General features: G+C 33.6%; 2 protein-coding genes across 4 annotated transcripts in view; both read left to right on the top strand.

Annotated features, from left to right (window-relative positions):
* Nucleotides 1-11384, top strand: part of LOC138307466 (sodium-coupled monocarboxylate transporter 1-like) — a 61707-nt gene extending 50323 nt beyond the window's left edge. For all 3 annotated transcript variants that reach the window (XM_069248234.1, XM_069248232.1, XM_069248233.1), the window contains 12 exons: nt 158-238; nt 716-789; nt 1686-1823; nt 2572-2707; nt 3782-3870; nt 4343-4455; nt 5039-5109; nt 5678-5764; nt 6390-6634; nt 7767-7867; nt 9126-9244; nt 9970-11384. In XM_069248234.1, coding sequence (XP_069104335.1) covers nt 158-238; nt 716-789; nt 1686-1823; nt 2572-2707; nt 3782-3870; nt 4343-4455; nt 5039-5109; nt 5678-5764; nt 6390-6634; nt 7767-7867; nt 9126-9244; nt 9970-10104 — 1389 coding nt within the window. In that variant the 3' untranslated portion in view covers nt 10105-11384. The remainder of the gene's footprint in view (nt 1-157; nt 239-715; nt 790-1685; nt 1824-2571; nt 2708-3781; nt 3871-4342; nt 4456-5038; nt 5110-5677; nt 5765-6389; nt 6635-7766; nt 7868-9125; nt 9245-9969) is intronic.
* Nucleotides 11385-19151: 7767 nt separating this feature from the next.
* The window catches only part of LOC138307469 (sodium-coupled monocarboxylate transporter 1-like), a 43458-nt gene continuing 41649 nt past the window's right edge, over nt 19152-20960 (top strand). Inside the window, exon 1 of the mRNA XM_069248238.1 lies at nt 19152-19307. The gene's annotated coding sequence lies outside the window, so the exon portion shown is untranslated. The remainder of the gene's footprint in view (nt 19308-20960) is intronic.

Here is a 20960-nt window from a genome sequence, read left to right as displayed (position 1 = left end):
TCATTGTGACGCCAATGAGCTGTCACAGAAAACGATGATGACGTCACAATTGATACCTAATCGTAAAGGAGGTAATTCTGTAATATGCAAAGATCAAATATACAAGACCAATGAAAATGCTCTTTACAATGACTGTATGGCAGACTTACCATTGCAGGGTGGGCTGAAGGCCGTTATATGGACGGACGTGTTTCAGTGTCTCGTCATGCTCGTAGGAATGTTCGCTGTAATCATCAAGGTAAAAAATGACATTATAATATATCATACTTTTATTTTTATGATGTTTTCAAAACAGTTGTATAATAGTGAAGAAGAATGATAAATAAAATTAAACCAATACATTATAAATATTCATTATGTGAATATAACTTTTTAAAATTATTCAAATTCTTCACGCACATTTCTAGGAATTACAATGTATTTGCTGACAAATCTTGTTTCTTCGAAGTCTTATAACTCGAAGGGCTTTTTTTTTTAATTTGAAATCATTTTTAAATATGTTCTAACTAAATTTTCACCAAATATTAAGACCAAATTTTAAACTAAAAAATTTGACATGTTTTCATTGTCGTATGAGGTCGAGAAAACGAGGTGTGTTCGAGTAAATGAGGTGTGCTCGAGTAAATGAAGTGTGCGAGTAAATGAGTTGTGCTCGAGTAAATGAAGTGTGCGAGTAAATGAGTTGTGCTCGAGTAAATAAGAATTGTTTATTTAGGGTACAATCACTGCTGGAGGTTCGGCGAAGATGTTTGAAATCGTCCGAGATAATGGAAGACTCAACTTCTTTAAGTGAGTAAGCTTAATATAAAATTGAGTGAGTACCTTCAATTCTACAATTTATTTAGAATAATTTTCATTTGATGTTCACTTTGTGACCAAACCTGCTAAGAATGCTTTTGATAAGAATGAATATAAATAAATATCCGGCCTATTATGTTTTAAAGACGACTCTAACATCTGCTTAGACGTCTTTTTGAACTACATTATTGCAGCTCATCGTCAATTTACATATGTAAACCAGCTTTCATTCGCGGTTACTAAATTTGGCGATTTTCGTTTCAAACGTTTTCACGGATATTAACTTCGTAGATTTAGAATTGAATGGATAATCATTGAATTTGATTGTGCAAAAGTATGGAAGATATCAATTCGCGGAGATAAACATTCGCGAAAAAACCTTGATCGCGAAATTCGCGAAAATAAATCGTACACGGAAGAAAGTTAATTTATACTACATAAATGTACAAGTAGTATCACTATGTGAGTCGACTTCTATAGAAGTAAATTTAAATATTTTCTATCTAAATATCTAAAAATACAGCTTTCTGTAGAATATGGAGTATTACTGAAACCAAACACACATTTCTGAATTCATCAATGCATCATTGGGTTCGAAAAATTGTATTTTTTGTTTGTTTTGAAACACAAGTATTTGGAGTTGTTTAAAAATGTTTTATTCAATTAACATATAAAATAACAAAGAGTGAAACCTAAAATATTTGGTTACAATTAATCATTAAAAGATGAATAATCTGCCCCAATAAGTTTAAGTAACAATATATTGTGGATAAATAATGAAGAGAAATATAAGTGATTTAGTGCGAGTCTTACCTTACATTTTAGCTTTGACCCGGATCCGTTTTCTCTTTTAGTTTTGACACTGATTGATCCGTTTTCTCTTTTAGTTTTGACCCTGATCCGTTTGTCCGCCATACTTTCTGGAGTCTAGTGATTGGTGCCACTACTCGTACATCCGGTCTCGTTTTCAACCAATCGTCTGTTCAGAGGATCAGTTCCATGCCTACACAACGTGCCGCAAACAAGTCAGTATCTTCATTCATTGAACTCTGACCTTTTCATCGAGGGTTAACAGTGATACAGATACGTGTTTAGAATGATATTGTATTCATTACGCTGTGATCAATTTATACTGTCGCACTATTTAAAGTCCTTATTATATATTACACCTGTTCTTCAAAAGAAAGAAGATTAAAAGGAAATCGTTCTTTTAAATGCGCCTCATTGATAAAATAGGTATTGAAATATTTTTTCACAAAAACAGAAAGTAAAATAGTTGTATAAATGCGTATTTTGTACACTTATGTTAAGTGTATGCTCTCAAAGAAATATATTTATAATTATACTTAATTGACGGATTCGACATTATATATCACTGTTAACAGCAAAGAATGTGAGAGCCTATTATCCATTTCCGCAGAATTCGGGAAAATTTCAATTAATGATAGGCATTATAACACATGCAATCAACTTTCAAAGTGAAGTTAACAAAAATACTTGACTTTTTCGACACCCTGTCCACTCCGACCAAACTAGACGTTTCCATATGGTGTCGGATTGGACAAATTTCGTTGTATTATTATTTGTTTAGAATGTCAACACAGCTTCATCCGGAGGAATTATCATTCATTCACCTGCTACCTTTATTTTACCTTCAATGTTTCGCAAATAATAATAAAACCATAAAACATTTGATCGCGAAGAATTCGCAAATATCTTGAATGCAACGATGACGTGAAATATCGTACATTTGTTTTTTTGTTTCCTTGTCAGGGTTCTGTTGTTTGCCGGGCCAGCTTTCCTGTTTACCATGTCTTTAGCAGCCTTTGAGGGGATGATCGCTTATGCCTACTTTTATGCTAAAGGATGTGATCCTTTGGCCTCCAAACAAATCAGCAATCCAAATCAGGTTAGTGATATAGAAACAAAACCAATGATGCGTGTTGTCGCCATTGTAAGAATGCATGACTTATGATCGAGGAGTCACTACTTCAAGTATCGACGAAGACACCATATTAATAGGATATTTCTCTTATTTAGGGTAGAACTAATAGAATCTTTAATTCCCTTTGGGGTGAGGTAGGAGAATCTCAACCTGATGGGTAAGATTCTTAAGCAAGCCTTATGTTTGACGGCTTAAAATCTCATACTGAGAGTTGAGATTTCCTGTCTTACTCGTCAGAGGGTGAAGGATTATTTTTCCTTTACCCTGTACACCACTTTGTGTCCCACGTGCAAAGATATCATGTAGCTTGTCTATAACCTAGGATATCCCTGTCCATGGTGAAAGAATAATAGAATCTTTCACCCCTTTGGACGAGACAGGAGAATTTCAACCCGAGGGGTAAGATTCTTAAGTTGTCAAACACGAGAATCTTATCCCGAGGGTTGAGATTATCCTTTCTCACCCCAAAGAGGGTGGATGATTCTTTTTCTCTTACCCCGTGCACCACTTTGTGTCTCTAATAAACGTGTCACTTAGGCAAGCGAGAATGACGTGACCTCAATGAGTCGCCGTCTTCGCCGTCTCTGTGACGTCATTTCATTGTTGTCGTGACGTTATAATACTTTTACCGCGACGTCATGATACTGTTGTCATGACGTCATACCATTGTTGAGCACGTGCAAAGATCTCGTGTAGCTTGTCTTTACCCTAGGGTGAGATAGAAAAATCTCACACTGGTAAAACTGTGGATGTCCCTGTCTGGGGTTAGGGAAAGAAACATCTTTACCGGCTAGGGAAAGAAACCTCTTTACCGGAGGAGGAGATTCACGACGGTATAAACTAGGGCTTGTCGAGGGTGACATTGTCGTGAATTTTCTCCGAATTATTTGATTTATAATGCGTTTAGCCATTACTATCATCATTAGTCGTGAACTCGTTTTTTTCAAATAAGACTGTATCATGAAAAATGTAGTTTTGAAAAATAAAATCTGGTATCGATAAATCAATACAGAATACTTGTAAATGTGATTTATATAGGTGATTCCATTTATGGTGCTGGACATCTTCAGGAATCTACCAGGCATGTCGGGGCTGTTTTTGGCGTCACTCTTCAGTGCATCTCTCAGGTAAGCTAATTATGGCGATACACCTTTGGTACGTGGAATTCACAAAAGTTTATTGATAATATGTTCATCAAACGGATTGGACACCAGGCTGTGATAATTGTATACTCGACGGAAAGTGTATTTGGTTTTCATGTTGAAACTGTGATAAAGTAATGGATTACGACAAAGGCAGAGTCCTTATTCAATCTCAACATATATCAACATATCAAAAATATGTATGCATACAGTGTACCATAACTGCAATGCAGTAAAGAGTATAGAAGTGTAGTGAACGTTAAATTGAACATAATGAATAGAAACTTGTTCCGAAAGATAATGCATTCATAGCTTTATCGAAGTTACATTCCTAGATGGTTTTATTGTGAAAAGTTATAAAATGAATCGAACGCAACCAGATAGTGACAAATGAAGTTGATCAGAAAATGAAAAACAGCAATTACATAATTTATAAATTACAGTGTTATAATTTCAGTACACTATCGTCTGGTCTCGCCAGTTTATCTGCTCAACTCACAGAAGACTTCATCAAACCTTCTTTTAAAGGATTGACGGATTTCAAAATTACTCTAATAGCTAAATTTTCAGGTATGAAATAAACCAAGACGTTTTACATTTTATTTTCATTCAGAGCAGCAGAGAATCACTTTTCCACCAGCTTAGAGCAAAGTCTTTTACATTATTCAGTTGGCTGATTTAGTTTAGTATTTATATTTGTTATAAGCAGGACTAAACAAAAACATGTACTCTGACAGCGGGGAAGATGTACACTGTAAACTAACTTTCTTTCGCGTGTGATTAACTTTTGCGCTCAAACTAATTTTGTAAAAGTTTATCTCCGCGAATAAACATCGTTTCCATCAAAAAATATTTTCATTCAACTAGAAATAGGTGAATTTTCTTATTTTGAACCTTTGTTGAATTGGGCATTGCGAATGGTAGAAGCCGATGAAGAAAGTTTATTTATAATTCCCTGTCATTACAGACACCAGAGAAAGATATAGAGATATAAAAAAGTGATTCAGGAAGGCTTCGCTCACTTCTGTGATGAATTTTATGGTTTTGTGGTTTTTTTTATTGCGAAACACATTCCTTATAAATTTCAGGTACTGAACGTTACTGTCGTATATATCGTTTGAGTAAACAAATATCTATTATTTATTCCTTGCAGTGATTGTGTTCGGAGCAGCTGCTGTCGCAGTATCGTTTATGATTATCAACATTGAGGGGCCCATAACTCAAGTAAGATGTAAAGTATTCATTAGGAGAGACAAAACTCATCATATTTATGTAATTATGTTAACAATTATTCATAAATCCATATCATGTATTTACAAAACAGGAACTCTGGTTTTGTATGTCCCGCTAAAGCATACGATAGCTGTAAAGATTCAATTATTGATAAGATAATGTTTTTAAAACTTGATAACCGCTGTTTCGTATCCTATGTTACGTTTACAGTATCGCTAGGCGGAAGACTTTGTAATTAAGTCATCTATTTCATTTAATGTTATGCAATGCGGATTTTGTGTGAACCGGATGTCTGTTTTGTAATTTAGTTTTGAGTAAGAAGATAAAAGATGGAACCTGGCGGCAACGTTTTTGTTTCATGATCACAGCAAAGAGAGATAGATGTAGATAATTATCTCTCCCCCGTTACCCACTACACCTATAAGGAAAAAGAGTTAATCGATATACACGTAGATAACATGAAATTGACATGGAATCTCTGAAATCGAGTTATTCTAGAAACCTTAATACCTCCTACATGCCTGAAGTAATGATTTTCTATGGTATAATTATGTCACAGGTAACCTACAGTATACTGGCAGCCTTTGGTGCTCCAATGACAGGACTGATGTTTTACTCAGCATATTTTCCGAGGGCAACTAAACCGGTAAATATAATTGAAATAACGGTTTTGTCCATACAATGTTCATACTTGAATTATCGTGGCGATTATGACATTGAAATACGATACGTTACGAAATTCAGCTTTAAAGTTAAATGTACCGTAACTGGACGAAAATTTGACACGTTATTTTTCAGTAGTCTATTAAAATCATGACGTTTATTAATCACTTTACACTGAACCGGAGATGTTGATATAATCAATAATTGCGGCATAATGGATATAAAACGCTCTTCTTGATTCATGAGTGTGAAAAAATATTATAAAACTGTCACACACATTGTACAAAGATTAATAAAATATACATAGCTAATATGTTATGCTACATTTCGTTACTGGTGGCAGATATATAAAGAGTTTAATGTTATTTGTCCAGTACGAACGGTAGAAATGTTTTTTTTTTAAATTTCATTATTTGGAATTTATTTGCAGTATGTATTTGATTTCATTTCTTCATTAAAAAAACCCTTCCAGTTGAGTAAATGGGTGAGATACTGTGTGTTTGATATTTTTGACACCCGTATTGCGTGGCTTAAGAACTTGAACTTGAATGCAATGTTAGTCATTATAAATTATGTATTTATTTATTTTAATGTTGTATTCCTGACAGGGAGCAGTGGCTGGGGTCATCAGTAGCATGTCCTTTATATTCTGGTTATCGATGGGCCAAAGTTTTTCCACAACCTTAAAGAAGACTCCCTACTTACCTCCGGGTCCGACTGACCAGTGTCCAGCGCTAGGGTTCAACATGACCTCTATACTAAACAACACTACTTACTTATTAAACAACACATCTACCTATACACCTATGGATCACTCCACTATTTCACCTGTGTTCTCAGGATTCCGTGAAAAGTATTTGCGCTATTCGTTTCTTGTTAAAGGCCCTCTACCTTACCGAAACAAAAAATAAAGTTTTCTTTAAAACTATAACAACATCAGAAAATATCAATGTCTAAAAGGAGGTTATAGCACCAAACAAATACAAGTTTTTTACCGCAATATTTGTTAACAGTGGATTTTTGGTGTCTGGCGCAGTGATTGTCAACGAACGCGCGGTAAAGAAGGACAACGGCGGGAAACATAAAACGTCCTCCGATGTGAAATTAACCTTTATTTTTATTTTAGTTAAATTATCCAGAAGGTGCTGATGAGTGTAGTATTAACGATAAGCTAATAACGTTTGCGACTACAAACTAATCAATCCAATTTTATGTTCCTATTTTAATACTTAAAGGCCGTTTCGTAAAGGTAGTGGGGCTTTAATATCAATGAAAATGATATATTACACTCGATTTTAATGCAGTTAATCTATCATATAACCTCAGTTGTGAAATTCAAAATTATATTTGTATATTTATTGAACATATCATGTTTTGGATTGGATTCGATGAATATATGCATGCTATTTTCTAAAAGTTTTTATTAATATCAACGACTATTATTTTCTACAAATTTATTTAAGCATTGATGTCACTTTTTTAACTTCATCGGGGTATGAAAGAAATCTTGTTCAAACTATGTGAATCCGGGTATCACGTGATGATAACATCAGGTTTTCGCGCCATTCTAGGATTTGTTTTCATAGTATATGAAGAAAAAAGTATCTGCCAATCAGAAAGTTGGATTAAGTATGAAAACAAATAAAAAAATAATTAATTTTTGGTGAATTCGGTTAAGGATGTTATTTCCTATAAATCTTTGTTTATAATGTATATTAATGCATCTGTACATGTACACTGGCTCAAGAACAACAAAGCAATCAAGGTGAATGAAAAAGATCAGCTTTAAATAGATTGACTAAACATATCTGAGTTTGCACATTAAATATAAAAACAATACTTCTAAAGATAATGTAATCCAAACTGCATTGAACAAAAACTAAAAAAATAATCATATTGAAAAATTGGGCCTATATGGGGTTGTCAAAAAGTGACAGAAACAAAGGAAATGTCTTCTTAAAACCATTTTTTTTTGTATATTTCAGTGAAGGAATTGATCGACTCTACTCTATTTCCTACCAATGGCTCGGAGCCATAGGAATTGTCATCTTTCTGATCATGGCATCACTAGTTAGTTTGATAACAGGTATTTATAGCTTACATACCGTAAACATGGTTTTCGCAGGGATGACATATTCGCAATTGAGTGATATATGGTCGAAAATATTTGATCTCGGTGGTCGCCGATGGTTAAAATGTCTCGACATATTACCACGAGCCCTCCACCACTGGGTCGCGAGTTCGAATCCCAAGTGGGGCAGTTGCCATGTACTGACCGCTGGGCGGTGGTTTTTTCCACGGATTCTCCGGCTTTCCCTAATCAACAAACCCGGCACGTCCTAACATGATAAATGATAAACCCAAACCTGATGATCAGTTACTAAAAAAAGAAATGAGGGAGGCATCATCTGATGAAAGAAAAATCAATTGGACCATTAGTATATTCATGAAGATGTAGTTATTCATTAAAAAAGTTTGATGACAGCTTGAAGGTTAACATAATATTTTTACTTAAATAACAAAAATTAGAAACAACCAGCAATGTATCAGTTCCAGATTTTTACTTGGCATTTGACTGTTGACATCACAGACTACTGAAAATTACCAAAATGATACACCTCTTTATAGAGAGTTAAAATGAAAACTTTTGAGTTTTGAAGTTGGTTAGGCAATGCATACTGTATGATAAGCAAGGTCATATAGGTCAATATTGTAATATACTTTGTAATAACTAGTCATCGATGTGTAAGTGGTCTTACATGCTGGATAGAAATGATATTACAAAAATGTCTACAAACTAGATAACTTAATGATAAAATGGTTAAAAAGTTGTCTCCCCTACATCAGATATTTTTAAAATAACCTTATCGTTCAAATATAAAAGACAAGTTTTAAGGGGCTTCTAATCGATAAGAAATAACAGTTTGAGTTTAAATTTAAAATGATGCATGTAGTAAAACCATAATGTATTAATAAGTATTAAGGTGAAAAGTACTGACTATGCCTTACTATGGACGATACCAAACCAAAATCGTGTCACTTAGACTTCATCTAACATTTACTTGACACAGACATCATCACTTATTCTTAACAAAGTTTTTAGATGTCTTCGGCGGCATGTTTCAGTGAGATATCACTATAAAAAGGGCAAAAAGTTTCATTATTACAAAAAAGATACAATACTAAGATACCGCAGACTTCCAAAATCCACAGGCAATCAGACATCACAACACACAGCACATATGGGAGACCTGCCTTAAAATAATGATCCTAGCTCTAAATAGGACGTTAGTTTGATAAATAAAGCAGACTATATACATTTACTTCTGTATTTGGTATTACAGGTCGGCCAGACCCCGCTGACGTTGATGTACGATATGTATTACCAGTAGTAGATCATGTGTTCCCGTTCCTACCAAAACGCTTCAGAAAATGGTGCTATGGTGGTGCACCGTTCGAAATGGTGAGAATGCAAATAACATTATATAATATACTTCTTTTAATAAAAAAGAAATATTAATGTTTCGTCTATAGAAATAATTTTAGCACTTTCCTTACCGAGAAGTATGCTAATGGAGTATACATGTCGCTAACATATTAAAGTATGAAAGTTTAATTGTATGATATTGTAAATGGTTTACAATGGGACTTACTCAAGTACCACGTGATACCCGATAACGTTTTTGCGGGACTCGCATTTTCAGTGGTGGTAAAACATATCTCTGTGTAATACCTCGCTGAAATAAAGTTAGTTGATGTAATTTCCTCACCAATAGAAACAATAGTTCCGCACAACCGTTATCAAGTATCACGTGGTAAGTGAATCAATTGAATAAAAAATATATATGTTTATATTATATAGCTGCAACCATCAAACTATTTGATCTACAGCTAAATTAATTATGTTTTCATTTGTTTCTGTTTTATTCATATGCAAACGAATCGCCCACTATTACTGCAAATCACTTTATTTCCGCATGCGATTCTATTTCGCGTTCCATTACACTTTAGATAAACATTTTAAATTATAAATCATGAAATGAAATCATTGTGAAAAGTCATTAGAAATGAAAAAGTGCAATTATGTCGTTTTGAAAAGCCATTGGAAATGAAAACATGAAATAAAGTCATCACAAAAAATATTTGGCTTACAGAATTAACTTCGATTTCTGAAATTCACAATTTCAGCGACAACAACTACTGGACAAAATGGATAAGGGCATGATGGACAAGGAAGTGATTTATCTCAGCAAAAACGACGCGGAAAGCACTATGCTTGAAAAAGAGAAAGTCAATGAAGAAACGTCGAATAGCCACCTATAACCTGCCCTACTCTTATTGTGTTAATTTAGGCTGGACGTTTTCTTATCTTCTTGTTTTCCATACATAGAATTATTACATGAAGTTTTTTATGTGGCTTCATGGTTCTTCAATGCATTATACATGTGTGTGTTTGACATCATCTGGAGAAAATGTCTTTGTTAAAGTTTTCGTATAGTTACTATAAACGTACTTTTTTTAGAGGTAGTTTTATTTTAGCGCTTTTGCGCTTTTAGCGCTAAGTCATGTAGAGCGCTGAAATGTGTAAAGTGGTATTTTCGGAATTGAACCACCGAAGAATTGCGCTTATTTACATAAGCGATAAGCGCTAATAAATGATAATTTACAGTTGTTTCGCATTTGCATTAAATTGTGCCTGCGCGAAAATAAATACGTTTACAGTATATATGATTGTTTGGTTTTATCGCAAAATGCTCCTGATATCGATTCTTGAACAAAGTCTATGTCTACAGTATATTTACCACTGCACAGTACCTATATGCTGCTATTAAACCCAAAGTATGATACTTTTCAGTATTTGTATTGGCAGTTAGGTTCTGGCGTACCAATACCTTCATCAGAGTTCAAGAGTTCAAGAAAAGGCTAGATTTGACGTCAGTGTGAGAACTCACTGATGAATATAACATATTATGAAAAGTGATCAAATTGAATTATTTGAAATGGATTGAAGTGATGTTTTTATCGTTGTATAACCCGTTTTATCGATGGGATTATTTTATCCTCTGCTATTGTTAAGTCGGTTGTCCAAGGTAACACTTTCCACCAAATCATCGGCTGTGCAATCAAATAATATTTTTTCTCTATGCAGACGTATGAGTGTTATCGCCATACTTTACTTGTTTTTTCTTTTCTTTTTGTAAACGGGAATGATTATATTAATGTAAATATAACCATTGTTTGTCATATTTTTGACATACATTAGCATGTAATATACATTGGGTGTTCTAGCATATTTATCATGGTGCACTAATGCGCAACATTAGATATGCCACAACACCCGTTACATAACAATGCATGTCAAAAATATGACAACCTGTACTTAATTGTTTCGTGATCGTCGGTAGCACAATTTATCATATTTACCGATGATTACATATTGATATTAATCAGTCTGGTTTCTATCATGTTAGAAAACTAAACGCATTATTCAAGTAGTTTTCATTACCATATCGATATAACAGGAAGTTTTATTCTATAATTGTAGTTAGTATGTTATGTCAAATAAAAAAAAAATATGTCATGAATTTGAGGTTTATTTTGTTCTTGCAGTAATGAGTTGACATTATCAGTTCTGAATGTGCTTAAACATATCGAAATTCAATTGTTTTAATACAGATAATTCGTTTCTCCTACTACAAAACCATTAAATATGAGATCAAAAGCCCATACAACCTAACCTGTAACTATATAACACCTGGTTTCTAGAGAGTTAATCTAGACTGGCCATCAGACCCTAATTTGTTAATAAGACTTTCTCAGCAGAGTTCTTCACTAGATTATCTCCCCCTAGTTTGAAACTCACATTGAATCAGACATGTAGAAACAAAAACAATTAAAACTATTTTAGTGATTTTTTCAATATTCAAGAGACTATTCTAGTGCTAGTCGTACGACAAAAACAATCTTATGCCCGCATGACCGTGCTATGGGCGATAAAAAATAAGATTAAGTAACCAGAAAAAGTTATTTTTAAGTACTTGGCAGTTTTATGCCAACGACGGTGTAAATGAAAAACCCCAAACAACATATCCGAAATTATCTCTGCATTTATATTCCGTGACTGCCGCTCCTTCTCTCTGGCACGAAAATAGTCAGCCTACGGTGAAAGGGCTATAACTCTTAAACAACTTGCCGTGCAACTCTACATGTAACAGCACAAATCTTATTAAATATATAGACTTCTAACGTTGAATAAAGTTACTATTTACCAAGAATGATCCATCTGGTCTCATGTAATACTTTTAAACACATTGCACATAGACTCTACCATGCATTCAGAGTAGTTATATGATATTTACCAAGGACGGACCTATCTAGTATCAAGTCAATTTTCCAATCGCGGGCTTTCCTTGGCCATTTTTTTACAAGGGGCAGAACTTCAGCCGGTATAAAGATTAAATCATCTGAGTATACCTATTAATTTCATAAAAATGTCTTTCATAATTTGAATTGGGGATAAAAATTATTGTTTACAATTCGTCTAGTAATTCCAAACAAAATATCGTATTATTAACATGTTTAAAAATGTATTATTGTAAAATGTAATTGGAGATACATAGCATTTACAAACCAACATAAACTTCCATCATTATAGTCGCAGACATTGGGATGGTGGATGTTTTGGTACATTCTGGTAAATTATGGTGCAATGACAAACAGCTGACTCTATTCAAAGCATTATAAAACTGACCTGAACCCAGCTAGGAAGTCCTGCGACATAATTATTCTAAAACTAATTACCAGATGCCTTTGACATATAATTAATTAAACCAATGCTGAAGCAATCGTCTCCAAACCTCTACTGATTGGCTAATATGTCCCTAAACTTCTGATACCCTAAACTACGCTTACGACCCCACTGTACTTCCATTGTTCAAAACCTGTTTTTATAAATAACAGCCCCAGCTGTTAACATCCCCTGTGGACTCCCTCTTTCTGCATAGATGTCGAGAACCTAATATTCCCTTAATTAGCTGTTTCACCGAAACAACACGGCCTGTAACTAATCCCCTATGTAGAATCCCACAACTCTTATCTGATCCCTCCCCTCCCGTCCCAGTGAGCCTACTCATATTACAATGTAATGCAATCACTGTACATTTCATAATCATAAATGCAGAAAGTAAATTGTACTAGAAACATACAAAAATTAGAAAAATTCTAAGACGCCGGACGACGTTTTTATAACGTTAAATTTTATTTATTTTCGTATTTGGAAAGCGTCCAAATATAAATTACTGCAACTTTAAATGTTTTCTTCTTGATTTTCATTTTATTTTCATTAATGCCAACATTTTGAATTTAAAGTTTGATTACCTCAAATATAAATCCTACAAGCTTTGTTTATTGTTTACTGGCGGCCATGTTTGTTTACATTGTTTGTATTCCTACACAGAAATCTAGACCTCATCACTGTAAATTGCAGACATACTCTCATATATACTACAATGTGGTATACTAGTGATATATAGGCGAATTTAACATGGAATGTAAATATACATTGATAAATCAATCATGTTTGTTAATGTAAATGTAAAATTTGTATTACACTGAAGTTTCGGTGCAAGCTTACACAGAAACATCTGTTTCTTATATAATTAGAATGTAAAAATGAATAGTATAAAAAACTTCTATAAAATATAAACAATAATGTATTATTTAATATCACCTTAAACACATCAAACGGTTATTAATGGTGTTCTATCGATTTTGTATAAAAGTACTTAATATTTATTTGCATTTGATCAAAATTAGAAAGGGTTGTAGTGTAGCACTCTTCCTTAACAGACAGTTAACCAGCAGGTTTTTTTCTGTCAGGTATCTGTAGTTACGACGGTTAACGTAGTTAAGAGAAGCCGACGACCAAGAAAGCGGAGTTTGTCTCAAGCTAAATAACTTAAAACTGATTTTACACATATAGGGCAGCTATCATTGTCATCATGACCGAAAGTCATAGCGTCATACAATCAATTAATTGACCTTGGAACGAATATTTCTCAACAGCCGATATCAAATATAGCCAAAGGTTGTTATGATTCTGAGGACACTGTCCGACTAATTACTTTTTAAAATAGCATTGGTGTTCTATCGATTTTCACCTGTTATCCACTAATTAGTACTGGTCAGTTGATAACTGATTCTTGACATATCAGCTAGCTAGAATGACCTGCAGGTCCGCACTTGTGCAATACGACCGCTCCAGTCTTCACCGATCCATCAATTGATACACATATACATACATGGTTTTTTTACAAATATGTTTCTCCATTTCAATATTTTTTTAAAGATATTACTTTAGTCTAGTAACACTAAATAATATATTACATTTTGATTAATTATTTATTAATCAATTACATAATCATATTGACTTTGTTGCATTGATTTAATAGATTCAACATCTTTGAAGATAGTAACAAGAAGTTCAGAAACAACGTTTTTGCTTTTCACTTATGATACCTAGCTACCAACAGAAACTGAATAATATTATGCGCATGTGCAGAGTGGCTTTCTCTCGTTGCATCCAAAGCGATGAAAACCGTGTAACTCGCTTTATTGTCTCTGCAAGAGAAAAGCAATGTTTTTAGTCCGGTTGCTTAAATATCATTCCGCAAGCTTTTCTTGATGAAGGTTAGCATCATATATCAAAATGCTCATTAAGCCACTATCTTTCACAATAATGATAATGTCAATTGTTTAACCATTTGGAGGATTCAAGGTCAAGGGTCAATGATCAAGTGGTTCAATATCTGGAAATTTGACAAAATAACAGGTCGGGATTGAAATTGTATTTTGATGTTTTGTTTGTTTGTCTATTCATAATGAGAATTTATTATTTTTTTTGTGAAAGGTCATATAGGAGTTAAGGTCATAGGCAATTAACTAAAGTACGATATCTACAACGTAAGAAAATGGTTTTGGAAACTCTGATAAACGGATGTTAAATTAAATCTGAAGTATAGTGTATTATCAACCCTCTTTAAATAAGTAAAGAGGTGATGTCAATGTTTGACCATATGGAGTAGTCAAGGTCAAAGTGCAAAGGTGAAATGTCAAGTGGTTCAATTGCTGAAAAATTGACAAAAACATGGCGGGGAGTGAAATTGTAATTTGACTTTCAGTGGAACTAACTTATTTCTTCTTTTTCAATATCTGTCACATCTCTTATTTAATCACTGTAGATTTTTTTCAGTTCATAATTGGATTTTTTTGGCAAACGTTCAGATGGAGCCAAGCTTCATTATCAAGAAAAGCAAACGGAACCAAAAAATCCCCCATAAGCCATCCGACTATCTCTCATACAAATAATATTGACTGACGTATGTAATTATGACACATAGGAGAAATACATAATAGTAAGTGCGTGTGATACATATATAACATGAGGTCAAGGCTTTTTGCGTACATGCTTCTATAATTATAGATGTTTACCATACTACAACAAACAATGTGACAAATATATCAAAACATGATATCGTTGTTTGTAACCCAGAGTTTTCAGATTACACGTGTTCCCGACACGTGACTACACTGTTATGAAACAATTTAGTTTTCAGGTCGGACTCAACGATTCCAGTAGGACACGAAGCATTGCTAGTTTGATTTGTATGTTGTGCTATATATTTTTTATTATGACGCACAGTATTGTTAGCTTAATCTGTTACATGGAGAACATAAAATTAAACGATTTAGTGTTTTTCTTCAGTTACAAGCGTTTCTTACTTTACACCATGACCATCATTAAAGAGTGTCTTATTTAGTATTTTTCTTCAGTTACAAGCGTTTCTTTCTTTACACCATTACCATCATTGAAGAGCGTCTTATTTAGTATTTTTCTTCAGTTACAAGCGTTTCTTACTTTACACCATTACCATCATTGAAGAGCGTCTTATTTAGTATTTTTCTTCAGTTACAAGCGTTTCTTACTTTACACCATTACCATCATTGAAGAGCGTCTTATTTAGTATTTTTCTTCAGTTACAAGCGTTTCTTACTTTACACCATTACCATCATTGGAAGAAGCGTCTTATTTAGTAGTTACACAGCGTTTCTTACTTTACACCATTACCATCATTCGATGAGCGTCTTATTTAGTATTTTTCTTCAGTTACAAGCGTTTCTTTCTTTACACCATTACCATCATTGAAGAGTGTCTTATTTAGTATTTTTCTTCAGTTACAAGCGTTTCTTACTTTACACCATTACCATCATTGAAGAGCTTCTTATTTTAGTTTCTCATCAGTTTCTCATCAGTCCAACATCATTGGGAAGCCAAAAAAGGCTTGTAGAGATGTATATTGATATTTACAATAATGGTAAAATATTTAAAGTGATTGCTTAAAATCCTTGATACTATGTCCTAGGTTTATGTATAATATATTGTTGTTCATAGGTTACTTCAAGATTAAAAATATTACTTATTATATTAGCATCCATAAGATCTATTCAAATTCCATATGGAAACAGACTAGTCATTGTCTTAATAGGAAAGCTAGGTTAACATTTACCTGCATATTTTCTAATACTTACAGGTAAGAGTGTTATACTGTACATTTGTATGCTATCTGCGACTGTTTACATGACTTTCCATATTTAGCCTTGCCACGTTACTAGTTCTGCATAAACATTTGAAAGTTATTTTCAGAAACCAGGCTAATTTTATCCTAACAGAGGCAAAAAACGGGATATGCATTTAAAAAATATGAATGGATAATTTACTTACAGTGTTTGGTTTTCTTTGAACTTATTACTGCATATACATGCAGTTTCCAAAATGACAGGACATCTTCATTGTAAAATAAGAATAACGTAAAAAACGACAATACAATTTAATCTCTCTTAAGAGGAAATACTGTCTGTCTGTCTGTCTTTTTTCGGAATGTATCAGAGTAAATACCCTTTCAAATGTGGATATGTAGGATAGCGATATGTTATTTCCAACTATATGATTAAAATAGACATATGAAGCTTAGATTTTATTATCTTTCTTTGAGTTTGATTAACCACCAGACAATAGTTATATGTTTATAAAGCGTCTCGTAAGCCTTAATAATATAGGCTGGGTGTCAATTTTAAATTAGAACATTTTGTTCCCCTACATTGTTATTTTATGTACATTGACATATGACAATTAAATAAAATATATTGATTTGTAAAAAATATGGTATATTCTGGTTCACTATATAGATTTTTATTGTTTTCAATTTAATCATATTTTATTGTATTGTTTTATATACTATTTTCGAAAATTCATCACGTACATCAATGCCTTAATTATTTTTGTCAACAAAGTTAACTGCAATTTATATGTATGCATTATTACGTATAAACCTTTTTTCTATGTCTACAATTTATTCTACAATCAGCTTTATGGGTTTATGCCTCAGTGAACGACAATTGATTTTACCAACCAATTTATAAGCTATTGAAGGGTGTCAGACTTTTATTTCATTCAAGCACAAAAAGGGAATCTTCAACTAGAATGTAGTGAATGTTGTTGCTCAACCGTAACCCAAGATTATGCACATAGATAATCTACTTCAGCAAACATCAGTGATAATACAAGCTCTATGATACGAATAAAACATGCATACCAATATAAAGACACGCTATGTGTACAGTTAACTAAGCGGTGCGGAGATAGCATGTTGCGTTGCAAAAATTAAAAATTAAAAAAAATGTGAGATTGTGCATAAAATGATTTCATTCTCAAAAGACGGCTAGATATAAATATAACCCGACGTTTGTGACACATGGTTATTCTGACGGGGTTGAAAGGAATTTGAAAGAATTTCAGGTGAGTATTTTCCCGTCTTAATAACAAAACTTATGAATGTCTCTAGATCTCCGTCATAATGCAGTCACCGTACACCGTCAGTATATAACTACGTTAAAATTTCCAGTCGAACTGAAATAAATTATTCTTTATTTATCTAAATTATATGTTAATATAGTCGCATGTACAATTTCGCTGGGCACTTAATTGGAATCGGTCGGATGTTTCAGACGGGCATCATGAGTTATACCCGTTCAGGCATAGACAAACTTTGACATAGTAGCTACATATATACCTATCGGCCATGTTTAATAAGATATCTTTTTCCCATTTCATATGAGACTTTATGAAACGCGAGTTTAGTTTTTTTTAGTTCTGGCGAGCAAAAATGAAAGCTCTCAGGCGAGGGTCACGTAAGAGGTCATAAGTATATATTGGTGCAGGAAAGATTGAGTACCCGAAAAAAACCCACCGACCAGCGATCTGTATATCTGTACAAATGTCACACATGGTATTTGATCCCACGACCCGGAGTTTGTCGAGACATTTTTCCCCAAAAAACTAATTTTATTCAAGAGTTAGTTAAAAATTCGTGACTGTACATGTAATATACATTTAAAAAATATTGTAACACATATACTGTACGTAACTATATAAGGTTATACGTATATTAACACTCACACACTATAACACCGTCACACATCTTAATTCCACTCGGCCACCGCGCGCGGCCTCAAATGGTTCCCAACCCCGAGCCCATTGTAAGATATTAACATTCACACACTATGACACTATCACACATCTTAATTCCACTCGGCCACCGTGCGCGGCCTCAAATGGTTCCCAATCCCATTGTAAGATATTACAATGAAGTTTGTTTAAATCCGCCATTGTAACACGTTAGGCTTTCTATTTACATAATACGGACCTACTGTTTGCCATTCACACTCGTCATTTGGTTCAATTTTGTTTCCTTTATAAGAAGCATCGGTTAGAAGTTAGTACCCAATGTTTTATACTTTATACAAAGGATAAGTCTATGGAGTAGGGTTTAGAGGTTTTCTTCTCATGACTCTCAATGGCGTTATTTCAAAAGAGTAAGAATACTTTAATTAAGCCTTTATTTTGTTGTCATAACGTCATGGAACCTGTACGGATAACATATTGAGATATCACATAATTAGTCCGCGTTACCTGCCTACATGTATATCATTAGGTTTTTTTTGATAAATATATAAACTATATTAGAGGGAAAAGTCTAATATTATATTATAGGCAGGTTTAGTGGACTATTACACAAGAAATGCAAATATTAAGCCAGCTATAAATTGAGAGTATTAATATAGAAACGTCAACAATGTTTGACAGAATTTCTATTCATGAAAAAACCGGGTCGGAGTTTCGAGTTCAGACGTACTGAACAGATGGTCATCTGACCAAGAGTGACTGGCGTTGTTGTGAATGCGAAAAAAAACAAACCACCAAACAAACCGTTGTGGCTATTTGAGACCAGAATAGCTCAATAACAAAGCATGCTTCGTTTGTACACAGTCTATTGAATGTCCGCACGCTACATCGTTCCCGAGATTTGATAGGTCCCGCGAGAGTTCAAGGGCATTCACTGTTGATGTGAACTGTAATTTGGAGTTGGATGCGTGGAGGCGAGCACTGATAATCTATCTTCTGAATACAGGTAGGTCAATTATGTATTAAATATTGCGGAAAAAATAGGTTTTGAGAATGCTAAAACAATCGTATTTAAAGACTTAAAAACTTAGTTTTATATTATAATTTTCTGTTTTGTAAGACATAAATTCTGTTGGGTATATTTGACATGCGCATCGACTGGTATCGGTTGACCATAAGTGAGGAATTGTGAACCATCAATAAGGTTAGTTATTTAAGTATTGATGTCACTATTATCTTTTTAAATTTCATCGGAGTATGAAAGATATTTTGATTGTACATTGTGTGAATCCGCATAGTTTGTAAACAAAATTTATTTCATAACCAAGTGAACTTTTACAAAATAGTAACATCAATACTCATTATTATTTTTACACTCTACTTAATAGTTAAATTTGAATAAGATACGTTTAAACGTACGATTTTCTTGATTTTCCAAAGGAATTAAATACTGATCGTGCATGCACCGAAAGCTAAATAAATTATTTTATATGCATTTTTGTGTTAGTTAGACACGTGTAAACACGATTAAACATCAAATATTGTTGAAATGATGAGTATCATAAATGCTCTGTCGGCGGTGGAGCATCTTTAAACAATTGTCTTATTTTTTGAAGAAAAAAAAGAGAGTACCATTTCAAAACTTAGTGAAAAGGATTTGATAACAAACTAATAGCCTTTCATTAGTGTTCATTTGGCATATATTTTTTTTATTAGTTTTTGAAGAATACTTTCCTAGAACTGGTCACGATTTTTGCCAAATACTAGTTATACTTGAGCATTTGATAGGAATATGTCAAGTTATACAACAAACTATATAACTTTATCCGTAAGGGACATCTATTTATATTTTTGGGACCTTACATTACATACAAGTATGCATTCTCGATACTCCAGTGGTAACTATCACAGACGTAACATCCTTCCCTGGACAAACTCATAGAAAAACTGGAAGCAACAGAACAGAACAGGTAATTAAAACATTGATGCGCATCAAAAAAGCCATAGAACGGTACACTGTGGTTAACTGTGTGGCTTTGAGATTGGTCGTTGCTGTCTCTCTCTCTCTCTCTCTCTCTCTCTCTCTCTCTCTCTCTCTCTCTCTCTCTTCTCTCTCTCTCTCTCTCTCTCTCTTTAGTCTTCAAGGGAAATCTATGCAGCATGTGATTGGTTCATTTTTTTTCTTATGAGTTGCCTTCAGTTTTACTATGAGATAGTCCAGGGGTAGCACGGTAATTCAAGTTTTGCAGTTATATACACATATGTTTGCTATATGTTATTGATTATAATTTATATACAAGTATGTCTACCAGATTCCTGGGTTTCCTATCACTGATAACAAAAATATGCCCATGTATTGGTTTTATTTATTGTTTGAGTTATACTGGTCCATCTCATGCACATTTGTTTTGACAGCACATATGTCTTATACAACCGGGAACCTCCGGCACTCTCCGTAATCAAGATTCCGGAGTGCTGTCTAGGCTACTGGTGTCTCTATTACATACCCAAACCTCTATAACTCATTCCATATGGGTTTCTCACGTTATGTAAAAGGAACTTTTAACATAAATGAAGGATCATATAGGCGTGTCAAATTATATTTTAAATAAAAGCGCAGTGGGTAAATAACTACACGTGTAGTTCGGAAAATTCAAGT

Source organism: Argopecten irradians, chromosome 14 (genome assembly GCF_041381155.1).
Source record: "Argopecten irradians isolate NY chromosome 14, Ai_NY, whole genome shotgun sequence".
NCBI lineage: Eukaryota > Metazoa > Mollusca > Bivalvia > Pectinida > Pectinidae > Argopecten > Argopecten irradians.
The sequence above is the reverse complement of the archived record's forward strand: the minus strand, read 5'-3'. Positions and strand labels throughout refer to the sequence as shown.